We start from the raw sequence: 26439 nt of genomic DNA on the forward strand, positions 1-26439 counted from the left end.
GGGTTTCGGGTAGCAGTGTTTGTAACAGGGTGCATCGTTTTAATATTATTTCTTCTTCTTTGGACGTTGGTTTTGGTGAGTATGCTACTATTGTAGCTACATAAATTTGCTACGATTTAATATGTATAAAAAATCATATTACTTTTACGTTTTTAATTGATTATAAAATTTTAAATTCGAGCCTTACATTCCCGACAGTATCGACACTTATAGAAGCATGTTTTTTTCACACTGACGTTGGAGGGCATCCTTGTATTGTAAAGCAGGGTTTATAAAACTTTGGAAACGAGCCTTCGAACCGGTACGAAATAACCGTAAAATTGCAAATTGAAAGATAAAAGAAAAACAGATTCTTCCGACTTTAACAAATTCGTTTCTCCACTCTCGTCTGACTTGGATATACGCACGCGTTTATTTTAGTCTGAGATATATTTTAGTACCTTTTTACCTGCTTTACTATCACATTGTTTTCTGTCACTGTTTAAGGAGGATGTCAAAATGGTGTAATTTCTTTTGTATTTTTTGTGATTCGATTTTGTAATGTGCTAATTTTATATCTAAATAAACCCATAGAACCATACTTCGACAATGTGGGTTTTTAACAGTGTGAGTTTTGTTAAGACTGAAAATTAATTTAATACTAAAAAAAATACTGGTTTAGACAAAAGTACGGAAAGGCTGCCGTTATCAAATCTTTAAGTATACAACCACAAAAAATCCAAGTCTTTCTCAGTCTATATAATTTTTGGTACGCAATATTGAGCTCTGTTGCGAAGTCATAACACAATAAATCGTTTTGTTTTGCGACATCCGCTTAAATTCAGTACGTCAACACTGTTCTGTTAATTACAACCCTACTATAGCAACACACAATTATAGTGTGTAACACAATAGATAGCATGTTTAAAATTCCGCTTTATTTGCCAATAATGCTCGTCGCTCGAGTCAAAATGCTACCCGAAATCGTTCGTCTCGACAGTGTCATTAACTTTAACTGGGCACATGATTTGTACTATCCACTCATTCACATTTAAATTAGGATTTGCAACTAAAATTACATCAACGTGAGTGACCAAACGCGTAACCGACCATTCTTTCAGTTAACTAGTTACAGCAGCGTTGTACCGCTTTATTGGCAGATAATCTCTGGCGTTATGTTCGTCTGAGATGGCAACGTTTGATTTTTAATGGTCGCCAAAGGTAATTGTACAGGATCTGAATTTTCTGAACCGACCGACTGTCCATCTTTACAATCCACTAGTTCCCTTTGATTGGCTATGGACTGCCGAAGACTGTGGTCTAAATTAACGGTGTACAATTTGAGAAGTTTCGCTTTTCCCTTGTTCATGGGGCTGTCCTCGGGGTTTCCTAGTTGCTTGATGAAACTGTAATATGTGTCTGGATCAGCGTCTAGTGATAAAAGTTGTTTGTTGTCTTCCGATAAGCTGCTGATTTCCTTCCTAACGTTTGTTCTGTAACATTAATAATAGTTCGGAGATAATTAATAATGTCAAGTCGTGATAAATAGATATTATTAGTAGGTAATTGTATGTCATTTACTTATATATGTCAAAAATCGTTGTGGTATCCTTAATTGATTCATCTTCTTTCCCAGCGCTCGATCTCTGATCCGCATCCTCAATAACCTGGAGAAGGTAACTCATCCTGAAAGGCCACTGGTCCGTTAGAATTACCCATCTGACGATGTCCCGAGCAAGTGCGGAAGTACGTAAAGCTTTAGTTGGAAGGTAAATATTGTTATGTTGCGCAATTTCTAGTTTTAGTTTCTCAACTGGATTCTAAGAAGTATGTTAAGCCTAATGAGAATATCGTCAATAAATAAAATATTTTCCTAACATTCTAATCAATAGAAAGTGAGAGCTTTCCGGGAGGCAAAATTGTTAATTCAGCAAACCTTTATGGACTGTGAAAGTTTATGATGACCTAAGTCCAAGCACTCGACTAAAGTGTCTTTATTCGTAAATTATTTGACTTAAATATTTTGGCTAAAAGGACGTGATTTGATTAAAGATATTTTTGGACAAAATTGAAAATTTAACTTAATAACAATTAACTTTACTTTGTTTTATTTGAATACACTTAAAATTGGATTATTAACCTTAATTTCCATGTGTTTGGTTTATCGTGTTTTCAATTTAAAATCATGTTCGAAATAGGATTGGATCATACAGTACATATAAATTGTTTAATATATAAATATTTTTTTTTTTTTTCTATTGTACCTGTCGTGCTATGGTATGATTAGGACCGGGCGATGACTTAATAAAATAATAAATTGGACATCGACTTTGGCATGTTGGGCTTGACTTGTATTTACGTTAAATTGCAAAGGACTTAACTGGGGCTTTGGCCTAGTCATTTTAAAATGACTTGTTTAGAACATTGGCTATAAATACCCTTACGTTTGCTTTACTCAGTATTAACCTAATTTTTTTTAAACATACAAACATGCTTGCTGGAAAATGGGAGACTGTAAAGTGACGTTCGACGGCTGACCATTTCCTCCAGCATTTGCTTCTTCTTTTTCTTAAGATAATAAGCGACATAATGTGTATGATGGTTTGATCAGTAAATTGTTTATTTTCTTAATTTAAGAGCGGTCAAATCGTTACCTCATTTTCTGTGCAATTTATGATGACGGCTGTTAGCGACAAAACGTTGAATATTCTTTTAATGTTACGTGGGTTACCATGTAAGTGATGGCGAATAACCTTGTCTGTTTGCAAAACACGTCTATCAAAGAAAACAAATGTTGTTACCTTAAAGCTTGTTTTGTTTAAGAGACTTTTATTTTGTTTTATTATCAAATCGCTCACCTGCATTCAAATAGAAATTCCTTATTTGACAAAGTTTTGTTGGTCGGAATAGGAGGGTATTCCCAATTTAAACCACTGCATTCTGAAAGGTGTGATATTAGTGTTAAAAAGGGTTAGAACAATACCAAAAAAGAATTAAAAATACTAAACGTTATTCCTTTTAAAAACATTTGACAAGTGATTTTGTTATTATTAGTGTATTGAAATAGTAATGTTTAAAGCAAACAATCAAAAAATATCCAAAGTGTATTTTTAAGACGATTAAAAATGGAAACACATAATAAGGCCGAAAAAGCAAGAAGACCCAAAGCAGAAAAATCTATAAAACCACAGCATTAAAACCAACGACATAATAAAGCCAAATACGCCATAATATCTGCAACAGAATAAGAACTCTTATCGTCTGAATAGGACATTAACCTGTCGGAAAAAGTTATAAATTCATCGGAATAAAGCCTAAATGGCCAAAATAACGCCCCAAACTGTAGGAAGAGAACATGTGACGATCGGGGGCAATGGGTCTGGCATCGGCCGTTATCGTGAATATGGAAAACGTGGTTTAAAATATTTTACTGTATGCTATGAGACCTTTATAATTTATAGTTTGCGGCCTTGAATTTAGCACTGCGCATGCGCACGTCGGACTCGAGACTTGGGTATTCTCATGTATTCTTACTCGAGTGCCGAGTCGCTTCGCTCGCCAGTTGTACCGTAACTTAAACGCTTAACAAACACTGAGCTAGATTAACTTTAAATGTTATCGCGTTCCCTCAAAGTAGTTTTATTATACTTTTCATAAGAAGTATGGATGACGACGTGTGAACTCGAATTTTATACCAAAATAACATTTTTTTGCGCTTTACGTGAACACTTTACTGCCTCTGCAGATGTAATTAAACACGTTTTTAAATGCAAAAAATAATCGAGGGTCGCCTGATTTACAGCTGTTCTTACATTTTAATAACACAATTCTTAGTTATTATTTTGTGCGGCCCGCAGAGACCTTTCTAACTGGGTTTTGGCCCGCGACTAGAAAAAGGTTTCCGACCCCTGGCCTATAAGATCCAACTTATAGATAAAAATGTTTATAGCGCGTTTAAGATTGCAAATATTATAAATTGACTCGCTAACCCTTTTAAATAAAGTTTTTATCGATTAAAACTATTATTTTTAAATGCTTTAAATTAAAAAAGGTTATGTAGCTCGTGGAAATTTTTTTCCGCGCAAAAGTAAACATCGGACAAAGCTGTGCACCATAACCAAACAACTATTTAACTTACCGTTATGAATTCCACAGTCCAAATTAGTGTGTGGCGATGAAGCGCCGTCAATATGCACTGCAAGTCATGTTCAATTTAAATATATATATTTAAAACTGTTCTATGCGTTAAACCACTTATCAAGCACTTGGTGCCAAACATTGCAGAATAATATATTAAAAATACTTAGAATGAAAAAAGATAACTAGTATAGGGCAGCGGTGGGCAAACTTTTAACTCGCGAGCCTCATATCAAACTCAGTAGTTTAATGAGAAGCCACATAAAGTAGACTAATGTGTGATAAATTTTGCTCACTTAAGAAAAGTCTGTGGCAGGGGTTTACAACACAGACTTTTAAGAACGAATTAACTTTGGATAATACATGTCGGAGAGACGCAGTTTGCCCACAGTTAGGCCTACATATTAGGCCAGGGTACTGGTTCTTAACCTTTTTCATCTGATGGACCCCTGTTAAAACCTAAACCTCCCTTTAGAAAAACAGCACCTGTAAATATGTCAATACGAAGAAGATTCGCCTCTCTAAAATATCGAAAAAACAATTAACTTTACGGAATGTTTTTTTAATGAAAACGATATATGCAGTTACAAACAACCGACGACAATTAATTCGCGTGATTGCGATTACCTTTAGAAATAGCAAGTTCCCCAATTTAGACTTGCAAATGATTCTGTTTAAAATTATAAAAGACTGTCGTAGATACAAATTCTTATATACCTGCACTTCTGTAGCTGCGAACACCATCTACGGTATCGGGGCTGTTCTGAGGACCGGACAAGTCTGTTTCTCGTATTTCTTCTAAGTAGTCAACTTTGTAAGATTGTATGACCGACCCATGTACATTGTTATTTCGTGGGTCTGTAGTTCCTGTAAACCAATCTCATGTTAACATTGCGTATTTGTAGGCTGCAAGTTTGGCAACATTTAAAGTGAAACAAAGGGGAAATAGGATTATTTTGGAAATATGTCGCCGACCGGATCTGGCATGCGGCCCGTAGTTTGGTGACCACTGGCTTCGACCAGTGGTTGTCAAACTATTTTCTATCGCGATCTTTTGGTATTGTCCTGGGCCTTGCACCCCATATATAGCAAATAAATATACCAAACAATTCGATATTTGCGGATGAAATAAAAAAAAACACGTGCAGAGTTTTCGCGAAGCGCTAAAAATTATCAATTATACTTTTTGTGTTGCGCACAAAGCAATACCCACATTGCACATTATAAAAAAAAACATTATTAACGGAAACAAAATATTAGTCCCCCGGCGCTAGCCTGTTGTTACAGAGAAAGAATAGGTAAAAGAAAAACTTTTTGGCAGGGGCGTATCCAGAAATCCAAAAAGGTGAAATGCCGAATTTTGAATTTAAGGAATTACCTTATTTTCCGTCTGACATTAATGAATATTGACGCCATAACATAGTTTGGGGTTTGACGTCGTAAAATAGTGGTTGAAGTGACGTCATAAATAGGAAAAAATAATAATCAAAAACAGGCAAATAACGTCCAGCAAAAGCAAAACCTTTAAACGCAAAGCAAACAAGTGCGTCGACGACACTCCTGCCAGGTGCCAGCAGCGAAAGCGCTTAGTGTGCAATCGAACTTTAGGCGAAAAACTAAACCAAGACTGTAAAATATTTGTGATTGAATTTGTTAGAATCATGTTTAGACTATTAGCAGAGCAGTTTTCTAAGTTCCATGTACATGACTACGCTAAATTGCAAACGCTTTATTAGCCACATGAAATACTAAACATTGATCGTTTTTCCTGGGTGTTAATATGCCACGATTAGCGCATAATCTGCGCCGAGCTGTGTGAGTCAGCTGCCAAGTCAGCTTAAATACAAGCTGCGATTGACAAAAAAATAACAAAATATGCTTTTAAATGGCCTCAACAGAGAGAAACATTAGCTTCGCCTAACTCGACGTTTTTAGCGAGAAAAAAGGAAAATGCTTGGCTTAGCGTTGTCAATGGTCGAATAAACACTTGATCGGCCCGCCGATGTAATTTATCCGGCCCGCCACCTCTTTGACACACTAGACACGAGTCCATTTCAAATACTTTTTGACTGTTTTAACTATACGTAAGTGTGAAAAGTTTTCGCGCTTTGATCTTTCTACGTCCGATTTGCTTACGTTTTGATGCTGTCTTTCTAATTTGCGCCATGGAAGGCTGCCAAGTGCTTGGCGGACAAACGAAAATCGTATTTAAAAATATTGGGCATATACCGGTATGTTTTATCTTTGTTTTATACTTTAGTTTCGGCAAAGTAGTAAAACATTGCAAGAAATTTAAAAGAAAAGTCGGTATACCAAAAAAAAATCGTCTGCCCTGACTTTAAAAGGCTAAGAAGCACTAAAGTCATTTAACTTATAAAGTCATCGCGTTTCCTCAAGGTAGTTTTATTACACATTTGTAGTATGAATGACGACGAGTGGACTTCAATTTTAAACCAAACAAACGCTTTTTCCGCGCTTTGTGCCAACACTTTATTGCCTTCTTAAATGTAATATAACACGTTTAAAAAAAAGGAAAAAAAAACAGAAAAAGGTTGCCGACCCCTGCACTTAATAATCCGCCAACCTGACGAATAACAAAAGGCGAAAGAGAAAAATATCCTGCCGACTCTTGTACAAACAAGAGCGAAAAATGACGTTTTGCGTTTGATTTTGGTTTCCCATTAGATGTGTGACTAGATTGCATAGAAAACTCTGCCGCTTCGGACAGTGAGTTAAACCCTGACAAAAACACTTACACACGGTGGGGGGGGGGCGAACTGCCACCCCTCGATATGCAACCGCTTTGGGAAAGCAGGTTACATTTTTTCGTTTATCTTATGGCCATAATACCTTCAGTAATATTGAAATATGTAATTTTAATAAAAACCATAAATATGTTAGTTTAATAGACACGTAGATTCTGCACATAGTACGCTTAAACTTTTTTCTCGCTTATCACATAAACGTTTTATTTTTTCCAGTAAAATCAAAATTACTTACGTACCAACAACACTTGAGGGGTACGGTATACCATAGAACCCGTGGTGTGAAAAGTTGTATGCCCATGTTTTAGGCTACGAAATAAATATCGATTTTCGTGCAAATATTCAAACTCGGTATGCTTACCTTGAACTAGTCTAGTGTTTGTTACATCCGCTTGGTCTATGAGTCCTTGTATATACTGAGATTTGTTATCGTGATGAATCTAAAAAATATGTTTTTTTAACATGCAACAATTTTTTGAAGGTATAGCCTACAAAAAGGAATGGAAATACAATTTAACTTAAAATGGTAAATTTCGTTGAAGTTATACCCTGTTTCCAGTTAATTTGTTCCGACTTTTATCTGTGGGAAGTAGGCACCATGGCACTTTTCGTGACTTAAAAATTTTATACATCCCTTTCCATTTAAAGTCCCGTAGGGGACTGATAAAATTGACCTAGGTCAATTTATTTTACAACATCTTACTAAAAAGGTAAATTAATTTTTGAACTCATAGTAGTGTTTTACATGAACTACTAATTAGATTTAGGAAATTCACCTCCGGCAAACAAAATGGCAAATTGATTATTTTCTTAAGATATTCATGGCCATTAACATTAGCTTTTAACAGGGCAAGTCCCATTCCTTCCTCTATACACTTGACAGCAACGCGAGAATCAAGAGCAATAAGACAAACAAATGGCGAGGAGCGATCGCTGAGGAGGATCGAAACAGCTTCCAGCACTGATTTTACCTGCGGAACCAATATGAAGCGGTATTTGAATAAGAGTGATACCATATTTTCATAAAACTCAAACTGATATGTATCTTTACATATTATGTTGTAAAAATTTTGTATATAGGCCAATATACGCATTTTTCTAATTGCGCTTTGTGGGATTAAAGATCCTATAATAAATGGAAAAGAAGTTGTACGGCGATCGCGTTTTCAAACATTTATAGGGCAATAACCTGCGTGACTGTAAAATCAAATCAAGTGCATCGCCTTGTTAAAAATAAAATTTCATGTTGCAAAGTTAAGACTTTTATGTTTAATGGCTTCTTACAGTATGGTTAACCACGCAAAATACTGTGTTTATTGCAGCGTTTTCTTTAACATTATTTTATTAGGCAACAAGGCACTTATACAGACAACGTACAACAACCCTAGTCGATAATATAATTTGTTGTTATTTAGGCCAAACTACGCACAATTTAGGTTGAGTTCATTTGCAGCGGTTTAAACACGTGCAATTTTACTTTTCAAGCGAGATTTTTTTAGTTGGACGTTTGAAAAAGTTTTGTCGCATTGTTTATCCCTCTGACGAAGATACTTTTGGTTACATGTTGATGCCACGTTCATTTATAATCATGGGCACGAGGCTAGCAAATTAACACGGACATTTTACAACGTAATGTGAAATAGTGATGAAGAGCCCACACCCCACAGCATAATGGTTTGTTTCATTTTGTTTAAACGGACAATATTCAGGTAGACTTCGTACATTATCTTGTTTATTATTGTAGGTATAGATGTTATAAATTTACATTGCCGTTCCAACTATGCATTAGTCCTTTTACCAGGTAGATTCAAACTGGCAAATACTGTATTTAACCTTGACAACCCATTTGGTAGATCCTAAAACTGAAAGCAGGAAGACCCGCTAGCGTGGTCATAGGAAAAAATCACTTTATGTAATACATCACAAATATTGCATTTCAAAATTTAAATGCCTTAAAAAGGCGTCGTATTTTGATATTTATTTGCATCTTTGCTAGCATTACAAAATTATTTTGCGAATTTATTTATTAATAAACCAAGAAACATTATATGCACTGGTCAGTAAGAAATTACGAGAAGAGAATTAGACTTTACTGGATATTTTGTAAAGTTTCATGCTAATTCATGGTACCTGAGGTGCACGAATTTATGAAATAAAGTAAATGAAAAATTTATTATAGAATACAGTATTTTAGCGTTTTAAAGCAAGATAAAAATTATAAAGAAAACAGTTATAACCTTGTCATGTGGCACTCGGTCCAAGTCGTCGATGGTGATTACTACAGTGTATTTCTTATGATGAGAAAATTCTGCACAGTGTATCAGTTTTGTAATCATATGAACCTGTACAGATTGGAAAACAAAACAAAGCAAAGATTTTTTTCTTTTTTGTAATATGCGTTAAATCCAGAGCTGCATTGTCTTATCTATTTTGGGAATGCGTGCATAAAGCATTATTGTTCACTCAGATAGCCTAAATCAGGGATGTCCAACCCGCGGCCCGCGGGCCGCATTGCGGCCCGCCTGATGTTTACGTGCGACCCACCACTTATTCTCACTTTCAGTAGCCTATATTTAACACAATTGTTTTCACTATAATCAAAACGTGTTGAACTCGCAGTGTTTGATGTAGGCCAAATCTTATATTTTTAAGACTATAATCGAGTCTAATGTCGCATTTCAACATCCGTCGAACACTTTTGTGCACCATTATTGCTAAGCAAGATTGGTGTTACAATCAGTGTTGTCCCGGTTAGTGTACCAAAATGCTTTATCTCCAAAATTAAACGAATCCTCTTTAAATTTGTATGGGGGTCCAAATGGGAGAGGGTGAAAAGAGAGACTTTGAGTGCGAGTATTGCAAAAAAACAGGCATGATCAATATAGATAATTACTTGTTAGAATGGATCTATACACTACTCGACGAAAACGCGGAAGCGGATTGGAAACAAATCGAATGCCCCTTTATCCGAGGTAACAGATTGGAAGCGCTTCTTAATGGGAACATAGAAACAAACAAAGCAATTAAGGCGTATACGCCCCATGCGAACATTACGTTGCGCAATAACTGCGTGCAAACAACTCCTGGAAATCATAGATACAAAGTCAAACAGCCGTCCGCTTTGGCTAAACAAAAAAGTAAAGTACCACTCAAATGTTTTTTTCATGCCATCACTTATAGATTCCAATATAATTTTTCACCAGGATTTATTGAATAACGGCCAATACCTGCAATATGACGCATTGGTTAATAAATTTAACTTTACTCCTAACAACACAGATTTTGTCCAATTCATAAAATTAATATCGAGTCTCCCAAAGACTGGGATTCGGGTAGCGTAACAACGTCCCGATCGTATAGAACCCAAACATTAAAAGTATTTATCCAGCAGTATAACTCCACCAAATCGGTTTACGAAAAAATACAAACAACAATCCTCTTTCCTCCAAAAGCTGAATTGGAATGACACCGGACCTTAAGTTGCGGGAGTGCACGTCTGCCATGGGAAAAAAATTACCGCAACCTGTACAATTCAACAATCGAAATCAAACTAAGATGCTTTCAGATAAAGTTTAACTTGGGCGCAATTGTTACAAATGACTCCCTTTATTCGTTTGGTAAAACCGAATCTAACCAATGTACTTTTTGCAAAAAGGCCACGGAAACCCTGTACCACTTGTTTTATTTGTGTCCTGTTACGTGTCTATACAGGGAAAACGTGAGTGCGTGGTCAAGTACTAAACTACGAATATCGTGTGTTTTTTCCCGCGAGCAATTACTCTTTGGAGTGCACAAAAATGAACCGTGCAAAACATTTGTAAATTGTGTCCTTTTATGCGCGCGATATGTTATTTATCAATGCAAATATGCCGAAGCTGTCCCCACTATGTTACGCTTTCTTATGATGTTATCTTCTGTGCGAACTTCCGAGCTATATTTTGCTATAAAAAGAGGAAGTATGACAAAACACAAAAGTATATGGTCGTTAGCTTCTTGAGCTTTACTATTTTGATTTGTTTTTCTTGTTCGTTTTTTCGCTATTTATTTTATTGATAAAAAAAAATAAAATACTTGCATATTTACGCACGAGTTCTCTCTCAAAGAGAGGGTGTTTATAAGTTAGGTTGTTTTATGACGTCAAGATATGACGTAACTTATGACGTCACCCATTTAATTTAATAGGTTTTGCCGACTATCGAAATTTTTAAAGTGGCAACGCGGCCCATTCGGCTAATAGGTTGGACATCCCTGGCCTAAATTATTAAACACTTTTCAGAAAATAAGTAACTTAAAATATACAACAGCTGAGCATATAAAAAAAAAACAGTTTGTTCTAGGTCCTACAGTGGTTCCTAAACTTTTTGAGACACGCCCCCCTTTTACAATTTTAACCAAACTCGCGTCCCACCTTGTTTCAAAATCAAAAAACATAAGCATAACATCAATTTATTTCCAGTTAAGTTGCATCAATACGAAGGATGTAACTATTTTTAACCTCGCCTAACCTATGGTTGCCATATTTTGAAAGTTGAATTTCTGACAAATTTACCGCGGTTACAGTGGCCAACTCCAGATCAGGTACCTTAAAAAAACTCGGAAACCACTTTGAAAAGTTTTGTTAAAACATGACGTATTTTTTATACTAAAAGTTTGGAAACGATGGTGTGCTGCGTAAAAAATGCCTTTGTATATAGTTTAAGTTACCCAAATTTTCATTTTCGATGGTGCGATGAGACGCACGGCGCACTCTGGCTGATCTGAGTTCAACAAAACGGGTTAGACATATATTTCGCGCTTTTCATTTACATAATTTTACAAAGTTTATCAGAACTGATGTGCGATTTTAAATTCGCGCTACATTTGTATGAAACTGAGATATATGTGTCTGGGTTGTAAACTAAACATTCTGCTTCCCATTCAAATTCTACCATTTCTGAAGCATGGATATTTGGATATTCTACTCGTATTTCACTCGTGGATTTCCATTTTAAATTTAGGATCTTAACAAACTCAGCTCGAATTTTTAAAAGAGATTATGTTTATTATAGCAATTCGGCTAATAAACTGCAGCTTGGCCAGCTAAACATTTTTCCGTGTAGCTAAAATTAGACTTTAAACAACTCTAAACAAGTGAGTTTCAACAGTAGGTTTAGCGGTAGGCAAATTATGTTTACCTGCAACTCCATATTTACTAAAAAGAAATATATATAATCTTGTTGTTTAGGCTTGTTTGTTTTGCCTACATTTAACTTTCAGTACAAACATAAAAAAACATGCTAGGTAAAAGTTTCTAACTGAGCCTAATAAAGCAGAACGCAATACGCAAAAACTCTTCAAAACCGAAAACAAAATGATTAGAAAGCCATAAACTTGGTACTGTGTGACGTAACAATGAACGGTATTTTCAAATAAAGAGCAGTATTAGCACTTCTCGAGTTACCCTCTTTGAATATTTGAGCTATTTATTAAATACTACAAAAAATTAAACAAGTTTTGGTATTAACAAATATCGTTTTTAATCGCATGCGCGCGTGCAGCACACACCATGTTTTTCTCGAATGGCCGTTCAGAGCGGGTAACTTAATCACGTGGTTAATGCGTTAGCATAAAGTTTTGTGGAATCATCTCCTCACAAAACGAAAATACTAACCTTAAAATCAACAGGAATATTCTACATAACAGCAAAATTAATCGGTGATAACTCGATGTTGTCCATTCAAATATCACTTCACCTTAAAATGTAGTCATAATTCATTCAGAGTTTGTTAATTTTCGCGCCCCCCTTATAAAACTTACACGCCCCCCAAGGGAGGCGCGCCCCCCCTCCCCCCCCCCCCCAGTTTAAAAACCACTGTTCCAGGTTTTAATAAAAATGCTAATAAATTATGTTTTTACAATTTATATGAATGCCAATTTTGTCTGTAATGACATAGCTAACCTCATGTTTTATCTTGTCCATCATTCCTAGTGCACTTGCCATATTTTCATTGGTTCCCTCCAACGCCGATTTTATTCTGCTTCTTTGTGAGTGAAACATGGCCCAGATAAAGCGCAGAATTACATAAACTGAACCGGTAATGCCAGGCATCCAGGCGAATACTTGAACAGCCACTGGAACTGTGCGAGCTGACTGTCAAAGGAAATCAGAGTCTGTAGTAACACAAGTAGATAACAAAATGCTGTCTATGCTCAAATAAGCAAAATAGATAAAGCTCTTTTTATGGCTTTTTTAGGCCAACATTTTCTAAGCTTTAAGAAGTTTATTTTATTTTGCATAAATTTACCTTCCCAGGTAAAAGTCATTACGTTCGGTAGCGAATCATGGATAAAATTCCATTTTTATTTTGTCATTGTATCGGCACCGATACCACTCTAGTATCGGATAAGTTGCGATACTACCCCTTTGTATCGGTTCCGATCCGATATTATCGGATCCTTTATATATGTATATATATATATATATATATATATATATTGAGAATTATTGTAAAGACTACGCATATAGAATCATTCAAAAGGTCGGGAATGTATATAACTAAATCCAGAAATAATCAATAATGAAGTCCGTTTGTATGTTCTTTTAAGTTGTCCTTAACCATGGGCGGATCTAAGATTTTTGGGAGGGAGGTGATTACTTGTAACTTAACTTATATTAAACCCTAACCGAAACTTTATAAATTGGTTTTACATTCCAGCCCCTAATTCTAAAAATAAACACTTAGTAGCTAAAGGATTATTTATTTTTGTTTCCCTGCGACGCACCTGACCACCTGTTATGGTGCACATGTGCGACCGGCGATACGCTGTTCTTCATTTTTATTATCGTAGGCTAACTTAATGGAGTCACACTCAATAAAAACATTTTCCGAGGCGTCACACTTCCGTTCCAAAACGTTTAAATCGGTAAGCCGCTTACTCTTAGCACAGTGTTTTTCAGCCTTCGGGTCGCGACCCAACATTAGTTCGCCGTTTGATATGGTTGGGTCGCCGACTGCAGTAGCTCTTAATGTTAATTTTAATGTTTACTTAAATCGATAAAAGCCAAAACGTTAATAAAAAATTAACACTAGGTCGATTTAAAGTGGCAAAGATAAATCTAAATAAAAATATATAGATAGGATCAATAGATTAATAAAACTATGGCAACGGAATAAACTTACAATTGTTTTTCCCTATTGCGTGTTCAACAATATTTGTCGAATAAACCATAAAAATATGCCGTGTGTAATTTTTATTGCATAGTTGTTGAAGGCGAAATAAAGAAGTCTTATCAGCTAAAGATAAAAAATAAATAAATGGTATAATTTACGCATAGAACTGCCAAGTTTTGTATTTGGTTTAAACACCCTATGGCCTATACAGAAACAAATTGGCCAAATAAAGTAAAAAAGAAAGTATTTTACCTTCGCTAGCCTTTGATACTAATGACTACAAAAAGATAACGCGGAAAGGCATAATAATATGTTGTTCCTACGGAGCGTTGGTTCTCCAAACTTTTTTTTAACTTTAGTACGGTAACCCTATTTTACAGAAAAAGAGGACCAAACAGGAAAAAATAGAAACAAGTGTTTCTCAACTGATTTGTGTCATTTGGGGTTTACATCTCGACCAAAAAAGTTCAAGGTCATCTGATCTGGGGAAATCTGCTAGTTCAGAATCTTTTAATTGACATCAGGGTCATTCCATGTCAATTCACCAGGCCATAGACATAGTCTAAGATTATCAAAACTGTTAATAAATAAGGTTTTGTGTTCTTCAATAATCGCGTTGTTAAGTTAAACTGGAGACATTATACGACGTAATAACGCTTACGATTTATAAGTTTATTTAGTTTTGTATTCGATAGGAAGTTGAACTTACCTTGATAACACTGAGACTAAGCTGCTGCGCCACAAGATAGGTCATAATAGGAAGCATTATGGCCGAGATCATGAGTAGGATTGACCAATAAAAAACTGGCCAATGGCATGTCTTTTTCGGGTACTTGCGAAAATGGCGCCAAAACGAGATCTTTTTGCTTTGATTTTCATTTTGACGGCAGTTTTTTTCGGATGTTGTGGTTCGTGATACTAACGTTTTGCGTTCGTTTTCAGTAGATGGTATAGTTTGGAGTTCGATTCCACTTCGTTTGGTGTTACTTGATCGCAGATTAGTTTCCTGTTGTATAAGGCCGTCGAAAAAATGAACGCATAAACCATATTTTTCTAGAGCTGTTTTTGCTGTTTTAGCTTCTTGGAAGTCAGAATATTCGACAACCCAGCAATTATCCCTACTCGAAGTTGTTTGATTTGAATTGGTGCGTTGTTCAAGAAGCAACACTACGCCGTAATCCTCGAGTAAATGTCGCAGATCGCTTTTCGACAATTCACAATCTTTTAGTTCAACTAAAAGGCTTCGATTTTTGTTAACCGGATTTTTTTCGACCTTAGGCATCTCCTGCAACTCGAATATGCGAAAAAGTCTTGGTACAACGCTACCGAATTCGGACTCAATTGCATCGGACAGATTTGTGGCAATTCCGGCCCAAAGGTTGTCGCTTCCAGCGTATTCCCAAGCACTGAAGTTAACAAAAATGTATCTACAAAATAGAAAGAATCATTATAACTTTTACTTACAAAAATCAAAGTTTTTCGCGTTTCCCGCTTTTAAGTTTGAACTTACCGCTTTTGGGGCGTTCCAATTTCTTTTAAGTCCGAAGATTCTTTGTCGTCCAATAAAATATGCACGTCCGAATCGTTCACTTGTATAAAGGTATTTTCGGCGTAAGCGATGGGAAGCTTGGTGAAAGCGGCATATGCAATCAATTTACAATTAGTCAGAAAATCTGTCGACATGTTTAAATTGTGGCTGCAACACATCACAACACACACCACAACTACTACAATAATAAGCCCAAAAAGTGATCCCAATCTAATGAACTTGACCATTTGTTTGACATTGCCAGATATTTGAATTGCCGCCTTTTGAGTTTCCTCTTTCTTTGTGCTTTTTATTGGTAATGAACTGTTCGAAGCCCGGTCGGCTGCGATATCACCTGAAGCGACAGGTCCATTGATAGAATTACTATTCTCAGTCGCATTGAAGCGTTTTATAGTCGGAGATTGTTTTAGATTTTGAAGGTCTTCGTCAACTAAAGATTTGATTTTCACAAATGAACTGTAAACAGCATCTGGGCTCGTGGCACCAACGCCCAAAGCAATAAATAAAAGTACAAGGATAACAAGAAGAAACGCAGTACAGCAGCATCTAGGTGTACTTTGGGGCTTCAAAAACTTTGTTGGACTTGGTTTTGCCTGACGTTGATGCTTTTGGAGGTAACCTGAAACACATGAAGGTACTTCAGGCTATAATATAATAATTTACGCGAATTTTATTAGGTAATCAGCAGGTGGCACTATGCAAAGACAGATTGTATTGATTCAAGCTTTAACACAACCGTCATTCATCAGGTTAAATAGAAATAAAAGCTATTAAAATGTAAGTACAAAAACTTTCGCGCTTCTCGCTGTCCTTTGAGCTACGTCATCGCTTTTTTACCGTTGCACCGTGGAAGGCTGCCAAGTGCGTCGCCGACAAGCGGAAAACTTATTCAAAAATATTAGACATATATTTTTTTAACATTTTTTTATTTTATTTTCGGCAATGTAATAATAACTAGCAAATTTTTTTTAAAAGAAATGCCGGTATATATAAAAAAAAATCGCGCTCGCCAGATGTGCCCAAACCTAAAAAGGTTAAAAAACACTGAACTACATTAACTTTTAAACTCATCGCATTTTCCAAAGTAGTTTTATTACACTTTTCATTAGTAGTATGGATGACGTGGACTCGAATTTAAAAAAAAAAAAACATTTTTTTTTCGCGCTTCACGCCAACACTTTACTGCCTCCCTAAATGTGCGGCTCGCAGAGACCTTTCTGAGTTTGGTTTTGACCCGCGGCTATAAAAAGGTTGCCGACCCCCTATTTAAATCTTTTTATGTTAAACTGTATACGTCCAAAGCTTTTCAGAGATGATGTCATAATATCAGAAGACTTTGTTTACAGTCGTACTTATGTGCAAATATTAAACTTAAATGGAGTCTTAAAACACTTTATAGAAGATGGCAAAGTGTTTTCTGTTCTTTTTTCTTTGAAAAAATCATTCCAGTTTACATTACACGCCAAGATTCCAATGAGCCTTCATGGACACTCATGAACCCAAGTTTTAAGAAACCCTGTTTTATAGTACTTTTTACATCACTCTCACAATACTTTTGTCTTCGATAAACTTCCTAACTTCCTCATACCTTTTTTTAAGAAGAGTTATTCTGATTTACGGTGAAATGACATTTTTTTCTGTTATTTTGACGCGGGGGGGGGGGGGGGGGGGATGAACTTGCCCCCCCCTGGAATTTCAAAATGCGATTATTAGTATTATTTATAAGTGTAATATGTATTACTTATGAAGGTTAAAAATATTATACATTATCCATTGCCCCCAGTGGCGTATCCAGGGGGGCGGGAGTTCTTACCCCCTTTTGTAAGTGATATTATCGTTTTTTGTTCGTTATTGTCATGGTTTAACAAACTGTTCAAAGCGGCGTGCTTAATTGGGGTCACGCGTCTTAATCTAATGCGAAACCAAAATCGAGCGCAAAACGCCGTTTTTCGTCTTTTGTTTGGTCGACCGTAAACGCTGGAAGTTTTTCTCTTTCGTTATTTGTTTAGGTTGACTGATTAACAAGTGTGTATTCGACAATTGACAACGCAAAGTCAAACCTTTTTTTCTCGCTAAAAAACGTCGAGTTATACGCAGTATGTTCCTCGCTGTTCGGTCTCTGCACTAAAATCCGATGTTGGTGTAACATCGACATTTGTTTAACTGAAGCAGATTCTTGAAAGGAGGTATACTGGTGACTGTCGTGCGCGTTTCAAAGTCTTCATTTTCAAGTAGTGATGGTTAACGCAAAATTAAGCTCTTTAAGCATACTGTAAGACCACGTGCTAAGTGTGCAATAGACACAACTTATTTACCCTCAACCGCAGCTTGTAATTTAGCTGACTTGGCACACAGCTCGGCGCAGATGTTGCGCTAATCGTGGCATAATAACACCCGGAAAAATCGATCTTCGTTTAGTATTGCAGGTGGTAAAAGACGTGCTTGTAATTTAGCGCTCGTTCCGTTCATGGACCTTGAAAACTGCGCTACTGATAGTCGAATTATGTTTGATTCTACCACAATTAGTCACACATATTTCACGGTCTTCGTTTGTTTTTTCGCCCCAAGTTAACGATTACACACTGTGATTTCGCAGCTGGCGCCTGACAGGATTGTCGACGACGCACGCGGTCGCTTTTGCTGGACGTATTTGGCTGTTTCTAATTAGTTTTTTTATCACGTCCTGTAATCACCATTTTATGACGTCATACTGTCACTGTTTTATGACGTCATCATTCATTAACGTCAGAAAATAGGGGAATTCCCTAAGTTGAAAATTCAGGACCCCCCTTTTTGATTTTCTGGTTACGCTCCTGATTGCCCCACCTGGAAAATTTTCTGCGGGCGCCCCTGGCTAAGCACATTGGTTCCCAAAATTTTAGTGCTCGCCACTCCTTTTAACTTTTTGATAACTTGCACGACACCTTAATTATAGTGTATTATACATGAAACATAGTCAATAAAAACACATTTAAAAATTGGAAAAATTCAAAGTGGGAAAAAATCTAGAGGAATAATTTCAAAATTTGGCAAAAATGTTGGGATTTAAGTATGCACAACAAACTAAATTACGGTTGAGCGTCCATTCATTTTATTTAGACATTCTTAATTTAACTGAGGCTACGATGGATTCATCAATTTAAAAGTGTATGGTGACGACGTAAACACGACTAGTTCACTGCAGCAAAATCCACATCAACACAAATGTTAGATTGGGGGTTGCTTTTGCTCATTCTATACTGCTAAACTCTAAGTTTATATGGTTTATTTCTTATGAAGTTTTTCTTTATCAAATACTACACGGCGACCCCCCAGACAATCCCTTGCGACCCGCAGGATGGGAACCACTGACTTAGCAGAACCACGTTAGTGTGCCACGGTATTGTCGGAATTTGATTTACTTGTCATGTATTTGCCACCGTGTGCAATGATCTAGGTAAAGTTTTCCGATTTTTTGTATTCAAAATCTTTCAAACTTTGTTGTGTTTAATAGCCGTAACTTTTTAAAATAATTTTGTCGAAACTTAACTTCCAGACCATTAGCAGGTCAAAATATACACTAATGGTTGAAATTATTGGCCGTCTAGCATAAATTGTTTTGGTTAGTTAGCGAAAAGATACAAAAAAGGTAATATCGTTACCCACACAAAGGCTTTGGACAAGTAAGAGCTCGATAATGCTATCGAGTGGCGACACGCACAAATGGACCACAGCTATGTTGCTGCGACACTTCAGTCGGGATCGCCAGCATGGACGTGGTTCGCTGGTGGACCGAAACACTGTCAGTTATATTTTGCTTCTCTCACCCGGTGCATACCGCAAGAACAATAAAATGTAATATTATAGAAAAAAGCAACATTTGTATTGCGAGGAAAGAAATGCACTCGTTAGTTTTCAAGTTGTTACACAGGTCTAGGTAACTTAAACATGAACAATCACACTCTACTTTTCCAACAGTTTAAAAACTTACTGCAAACGTGTTTAACCAGAAACGACTTTCCACTTCCCCATCTGGCAAACACTCCTATCGTAACTGGAGTACTCACATTCACAATCGTCTCGGCCAATGCTTTTGCGTAAACTGAGTGACCCAAGTAGTCAATTCCGGCGTCGTTATCGTTTAGAATATGACCTAAGTAAAAAATGTTATGACATAAAAGTATTATACATATTGTTTTATTGCCTCTATGAATAAGAATTACAACAGGGTCTTGCAACATTTTGTACCGGGGCACAAATGAGTACCTCGGCTAGATTAGAATTTATTTGTTGGTGTATACTACAGGATTATAATCATTTAGTTTGTTTTCATTCAACGAATAATTTTTTTTAATTTCTTCAGAAATGATTTAAATGGCTTGCTTTTCCAAGAACTCTATCCAGATTTACCATACCTGTAACTAAAGTGTTGAAAACCGGAGAAAATATAAGTTGCAAGGCAAGTATAAAATAAACGACGACCAAAAAGCCTACATCTTCCCGCGTTGCTATGCGAATAAACTTTAAATAAGGACTAACTGTACAATTAACATGTTTTGTTAAAATCGGTCGTAAATTTATCTTAAGCAGGCTTGAACAACTAGATTTATTTTAGCTTTTTTTTAAATAAGATTTTAAATGTTTTAGATTAGATCAGACGAAAAATTTGCGTATTTAACAAAATGTTTAATTTAGAAGACTGCAGTTTATCAACGTAGAATGTTCGCGGAAACCGTGTGCGTATCTTACTTAAATTTTAAGAGAGGTCTGGCATAGTACACAATGTCTAAATTACAAAGACGTTATCGTTTCGCGCAAAAAGGTTTTATTAACCAGATCGATTTGGCTGAAATTGCATCTTGGAAGACGCTGTAAAGTCACAGTAATAACTTGTAAAACAATGCTTTCTGGCAGCGCGATATATTTTATAGTACACTTTAAAACGCAAATATAACGTATAAGTTCGCAGAACAGCATTTCAGAAAGTTTCATTTACGACGTGTGCGACTTTTCTCAAACCGGTCTAACACTTACCAAAAATAGGCGTTCTTGCCAGCCCCTGGATCCGAATTTGGTAAGCGATAGGAAACTGTTTTATTTAAGGTATAACAGGAAAAATGTGATCATAACCTAACAATTGCAGTATGCTTACTGTTTGTTGGTCACTTAGATTTCTTTGAATAAACCCTTGAAGGTACGCATTGCAATAATTCAACAGTGCTTTCGCGGGCCACGAGCAATGATGCCGCGGGTCTGGGTTTGGACCACCCTGTTTTATATAATTAGATAACAGGCTAGCAACAGGGGGACGAAATGTTTTGCGAAAAGCCTTTTGATTTTACAGTTTAGTACCAATTCAATCAATTAAATCCAATTTTTTACGCGCTTCGCACGACCGACAACAAACTACACTATTTTTTTAAGTTGTCTCAGTGATATTTAAGTAAAAATTCTTTTCTTTCGTAGGAGTGCAAGTCATAGGAAAGGGGTGCCGCTGCTGAAAAAAGTTGTGGATATGTAACGTATTTCTCAAACGTAACAATTATATTTTCGTTTTACTTGCAGGCCAAAAAATGTCCTCTTTTTCGGTGCTAAAAATATGGTAGCCCTAGTATAAGTACAACAATTTGGTGACTTTGTTTAGTACTTTTTTAGCTTTGTATTCCTGGACTCGAGAAATTGTAAGTTTACATGAGATAGTTTTATCATATCATGAGACAAGGGTGAATGAAGTCTAGAGATAGATGCTAGGGGTGAACGAAATTAAAAAAGTCTAAGAAGCACTGGAAAAGTTTAACAAGCACACATCAGTGGTTCTCAAATCGGGGTTCACACCCCCTTGGAGATCGTAAGGAAGTTGTAGGGTTCGCACGACATCGTGTGAATACATCATTAGACAGCTTTTGAGCAATAGTTTGTATGACAGATTTCAATTTTAGAGTAGGCGGGCGATCATTTCAAGGAAAGCTAATTGAACGCCCGCTAAAAACATTTGAGAACCACTGCTTTACATAATAACTACCTCTTGGATTGACGAGTTTTTCCAACATGTTGTCTAATTATAATAAGAAGAATTAAAACCAAATACTTATCAACTACATCTGAAAGTAAATGTAATTTGGTGCAACAATGGGATAGATTAAGACAATTTTTCATCCTATAATTTTAAAATATACCTCCCAATAATGCATACTTACACTTCAGTTTTACATTCAAAATGACTTACATAAATGATACCTTAAATGTGCACTGTGGTACTGAACCTTATATAATGGTCACATTTTGGTCGACCCAGACTTTCCGTACCGTATAAAGAAACTGCATTTATAACATTGTGTGATCACTACATATCTATTAAATTGTATTTTACTCGGTATTTTGATAAACCAAAAAACTTTGTTACTTTCATGATATTTTTTAATATGCGTGGATTGCTAATGTGAACAAAATGTGCTGTGTCTCCTAACCTTTCACCGAGAACTGAGTAATTTTTTGATGAAATATTACAGATGCTTTTTTGCTACAAAGAACAAAGTGTGTGTGTTAGCACACCATTACATAAACTAGCTGCGCGCCACCTGGGCTGGGTGGCATGAAGGGTTAGAAAGTGCGCAAAGATCTTACTGACAAAAATAACTTTTTTAATTTTTTATTTATGTCAAGTTTTGTTATGAATATCTTTAAACAAACAAGGCAGTTTACATGTAGGTGTGGATATAATTAATAACGGATACAACTTCATAAAAAGTAAAAATAAAAAGCAAAAAGATCCATTTACAAATTCTCCCTAAAAGCTAAATAATCACAGGATGTGGTGCCATTAGGTCTGTCATGCCCGCTTAGTGTTATAACAATCGAGTAACACCGCTGGATTTTACTGTGCGAATTATCTTAAGAAATTTAATACCGCAATTTGATCCGAAACAATAGATAGTGCTTATTGTTGGGCTTGTCATCACAAAGCAAAGTGGTAAAGAAATGTAACTCATAAATCCAACCAATGGGTATATGGAACTGTTGCGCCCAATCCTGTCACAAGAAAAAGCAACTCGTAGTTTCAATATGATACGACTGCTGATACGTAAAATTAACATTCATGCAAACATATAATTCAATAACATAGGTACTCAAAATCGACAATGCTCTTTGGGCATTCTCACGTTTATAATTTTTAAATGTTTATTTATTAAGATTTACATTCCAAAAATAATACTATATCTGCGTCTGGAAATGTGTTTGTACATACAAAGTCATATATCTTAATTTAACACTTCAAAAACAATCCTCGAATCCCAGGACTACCTTTTAATTCTATTATAAATCACTACGCTAACATAAGGAGGAAATCTAGTTTCTAACAAAGAGTTTCTGGTGTTCACCTAATGAACAGACACAATGTAATAGCCCACACCGTAGGCTTGGACCTACAGTCCTACACGGTAGAATTGCGTTCTTTGAACGGAATAAAGGTGTGTTGCTTTTGCTAAGAAAGCAATTCGCAGTTGGGTGATGGAAATAGCTGAGTTCTATACTCCAATTCAATTTCAATGAGCTATAGGCAGGGTTACTATTCTGTGCTGATATATAACATTTATGCTTATCTTTGAGTGCAGTGTCTTAGAAAATAATATTGTGCTTGTTTATCACGTGCTTATTTTTTAGTCGTGTGCTTAGGTTTATTTCTAAGAATCCATCATAAGTAGGGCCAAGATTTTTTGACCAAAAAAATAGGAAATTTTGACCTGAAAAATTAAAATTTTGACCTGAAAATAATTTATTTTGCCAAAATTTTAACCTGTTAGAAATACATTGATTTAAATAACCTAGGCGTCGTTAATCACGCATTTTTTATGCTGTATATTGCTCTAATAAAGATATAATACGGTTGAAATGACTTTGAACTTATATCAGAACTAATTTTTTTTGGATAAAATGGAAGATAAATTTCAAAATAACCGAACGACCAATTTCAAAAAGCTGACTTTTTTTTATTTTGTAAGCGATTTATGTGCAATTTTATTCGATTTCGACTTGAAATAATTTGCCAGCACGGTCACGGCCGCCAACGCGTGCTAAGTTAAAATTTTGCAAAAACTTACATGTTAGGTCAAGGTTTGTCCAAATTATTTCAAGTCGAAATCGTTTATTAACAAAAACTGTAGGCCTAATAATATCTAAATTGTCGTCTACTTTAAGATTTGATTAAAATTTACTTTTAAATTGCATCTAACAACATTTTAAAACTTTATTATATGTTCATTAGAGATACGATATAGGCCTACGTTAACTACGCAGACCCGATTTATTGCTTTAGGTCTACGGTGTCCAACCTGCGGCTGTCGATGAATAATTGTGCGGCCGTAACACGTATTTTAATAAGCATGTGTTGGCGGCCGTGATCGTGCTGGCATGCGTTATTGGTTGATATGCTAAATGCAGATTATAATTTTTTACGACTTTAGGGAGTGCAGTTAAATCAGTGATCCAAGCTCTTTCGCTACATTCTCAGTGAACAGATTTATTATGTGCGCTAAAAAAACTTGATTTCATTGATTGATTGATGCACAAAGAAATCAGTGTATGACAGGGGTAGGCAACCTACGGCCCGCGGACCGGATCGGATCGCCAATGTAATTTATCCGGCCCGCGGCCTCTTTGGACGAACTATAGAAACGAGTCCATTACAAATACTTTTTGACTATTTTAAGTAGGCAAGGGCGTAAATTTTGATATTTGTTCGTCCGGTTCGTTTACGTTTTGAGGCTGTATTTTTTTAAAACAAATGCCAGTATAGAAAAAAATGCTGAATTTGGAACTGTTATACAGGTCTAAATTTAGACGGAGTTTTTATGTTGTAGGCCAGCCAGACTTTCGTCTACCATTGCTGGTCATTAGATTGGCTAAGAGCATTAGAGCAGGGGTGGATCCAGAGGGGGCACCTGGCCATGCCCCTAAAAATATTATTTTTACAAATTTCAATGCAAACGCTATTTTTTCGCGCTTTGCGCGAACTTCTTCTTTCTGTCTTTATTGTATTTTAGTCCTTTGAAGTAAATCCGTTAATATCAAAAGTGCATGTAAATCATGGCATATTGGACCGCATTAGCCTACTAATATATCCAATTTTTACATAAATGCTTGTGTTTATAACAATATGCGATTATTTTATGTGCCTCACCCCATTTCGATTGAATTAAAAGTTTTGTCAAATCTAAACGTGATAAACTCATTTTTTTCGAGTTTCGCGCGATTAATCTGCATTTAGGTTCCATATTTTAACGTCTTTTTAAGATTAATTATGCTATGACGTCACGATTTGACAACTTTTTGAGTCATCTCTAAAAAATTTTAACTTGTGGCCGAGAGGAAAATAAGACTGTCAATGCGGCCGTCAAGAGATGAAAGGTTGGACACCCCTGCTTTAGGTGCAGGTCGAATAGCTTAAAATAGTTTTGCGTCTTGAATTGTGATTAGTTGTGTGTCTCTGATTTGAAGATTTAAAAGTGCATTAAACAGTATTTTCGGTTTTCTTTCTGTGGTGGTTTGCAATTTTCCCATTTCCTATTACGATAATAAGCTAGCTCTTATCTTTAATTTCATATAAACTGTTTACTCAACATTTTCTAAAATTACCAGCGTCTTGTTTTTCTTTGGCATTTTAATAGTTGTTTGTACTTTTATATATGTCGAAAATATCAACTATAAGCATTTCAAGATTTTGCATAAACCCGAAAAATAACTCATTTGTGGTTCAACCGGTCGTGACCGACGATACCAAAACACTAATTTCGTACTTCATACAGCAATGCGTTATTTATACTAACGTATTTCCAATAGGTTAAAAGCTTGTCGAAAACTAATAAATTTTATATCTACATTTTTTAGATCAAAAAATAATTAATGGCCCTTAAGATAAACTGTTATTTAAAACTTTGGCAGTTCGAAATTTTCAACTCAAAAATTACGTTAAAAGTATTAGGCCTACACGTAAGGTGGTTAAAAAATTACTATTCTATCAGAACAGATCAGCGTGCTTACTTTTGAACTTGGCTATAGGTAACTGTGTTTTGAGATAGAAATCCGTATGCATATATTTTACATTAGTTAAAATAGACAAAAAAACAGGTTAGGGAGACTTGGCATTTTTGACCTTACGTAGCCTTATAAACCACTTGTATTCAAAATATATTTTAAACCTATGCTAAACCAAAAATATCTGTTTCAACTATCTTAACCACCAGGAGTTTAAATCTAAACTATACAACCCTTATTTTCAAACGTTATACCAAACGGGAAAACAAGATTATCCAAACGCTCGAAAACTATGAAATATCTTTGTTAAAATTATTGTTGGGTACCTACTTGGTTTGCATTGCATAAAGTATTGTTGACCGACATTTCAAAAATAAATTAAGCAAACATTTTTGGCACTTTTGCGAGATCATAATGAGAATTTGCTGTTTCTATCTAAAATTAAATTTAACCCATTTCAAAAACACTTAACCAGGGCTTTTAATATGTTTCGGCCGTATAGACCAACGGAATTCTTATAGCTTTTAAAAGAGTTAAAAAAAATACATTTGTTCGGTCTTCGGTGACAATACAGCAAACGATATCGAGACATATAAAATAAGTTTACATCGCTTTCAAGGCAAAGGAAATGGCGGTTCGTGAGCTGCAGTTTGAGAACCGATGGTCTAAGCAGGGTTGAGCAACCTTTTCCCAGCTGCGGGCCAAAACCAAACGCAGCCAGGTCTCGGCTGGCCGTATTAAATTTTTACTAAACATTTTGTTTAAACATATCTCAATCAGGGACTAATTCAGGATTTTAATGCTAATCCAGAATTTTTCTAATTGAATAAAAAATAATTACTTGGAA

At 35.8% G+C, this 26439-nt stretch overlaps 1 protein-coding gene across 1 annotated transcript; it reads right to left on the reverse strand.

Annotated features, from left to right (window-relative positions):
• Positions 1–757: 757 nt before the first annotated feature.
• On the reverse strand, positions 758–21663 carry LOC146140636 (uncharacterized). The gene is made up of 15 exons (XM_083391229.1): positions 21583–21663; positions 19552–19713; positions 15543–16200; positions 14742–15459; positions 12820–13011; positions 9119–9223; positions 7658–7852; positions 7243–7321; positions 4834–4983; positions 4118–4174; positions 2838–2919; positions 2634–2754; positions 2466–2547; positions 1561–1735; positions 758–1472 (listed from the first exon to the last, which is right to left on the reverse strand). Exons 1-15 carry the CDS (start codon positions 21608–21610, stop codon positions 1130–1132), a joined length of 3147 nt encoding a protein of 1048 aa, XP_083247355.1. The 5' UTR covers positions 21611–21663; the 3' UTR covers positions 758–1129.
• Between the last annotated feature and the right edge of the window lie 4776 nt (positions 21664–26439).

The sequence above is a fragment of the Ascidiella aspersa genome, chromosome 6 (assembly GCF_963924565.1).
Source record: "Ascidiella aspersa chromosome 6, kaAscAspe10.2, whole genome shotgun sequence".
In the NCBI taxonomy this organism is placed as follows: Eukaryota; Metazoa; Chordata; class Ascidiacea; order Phlebobranchia; family Ascidiidae; genus Ascidiella; species Ascidiella aspersa.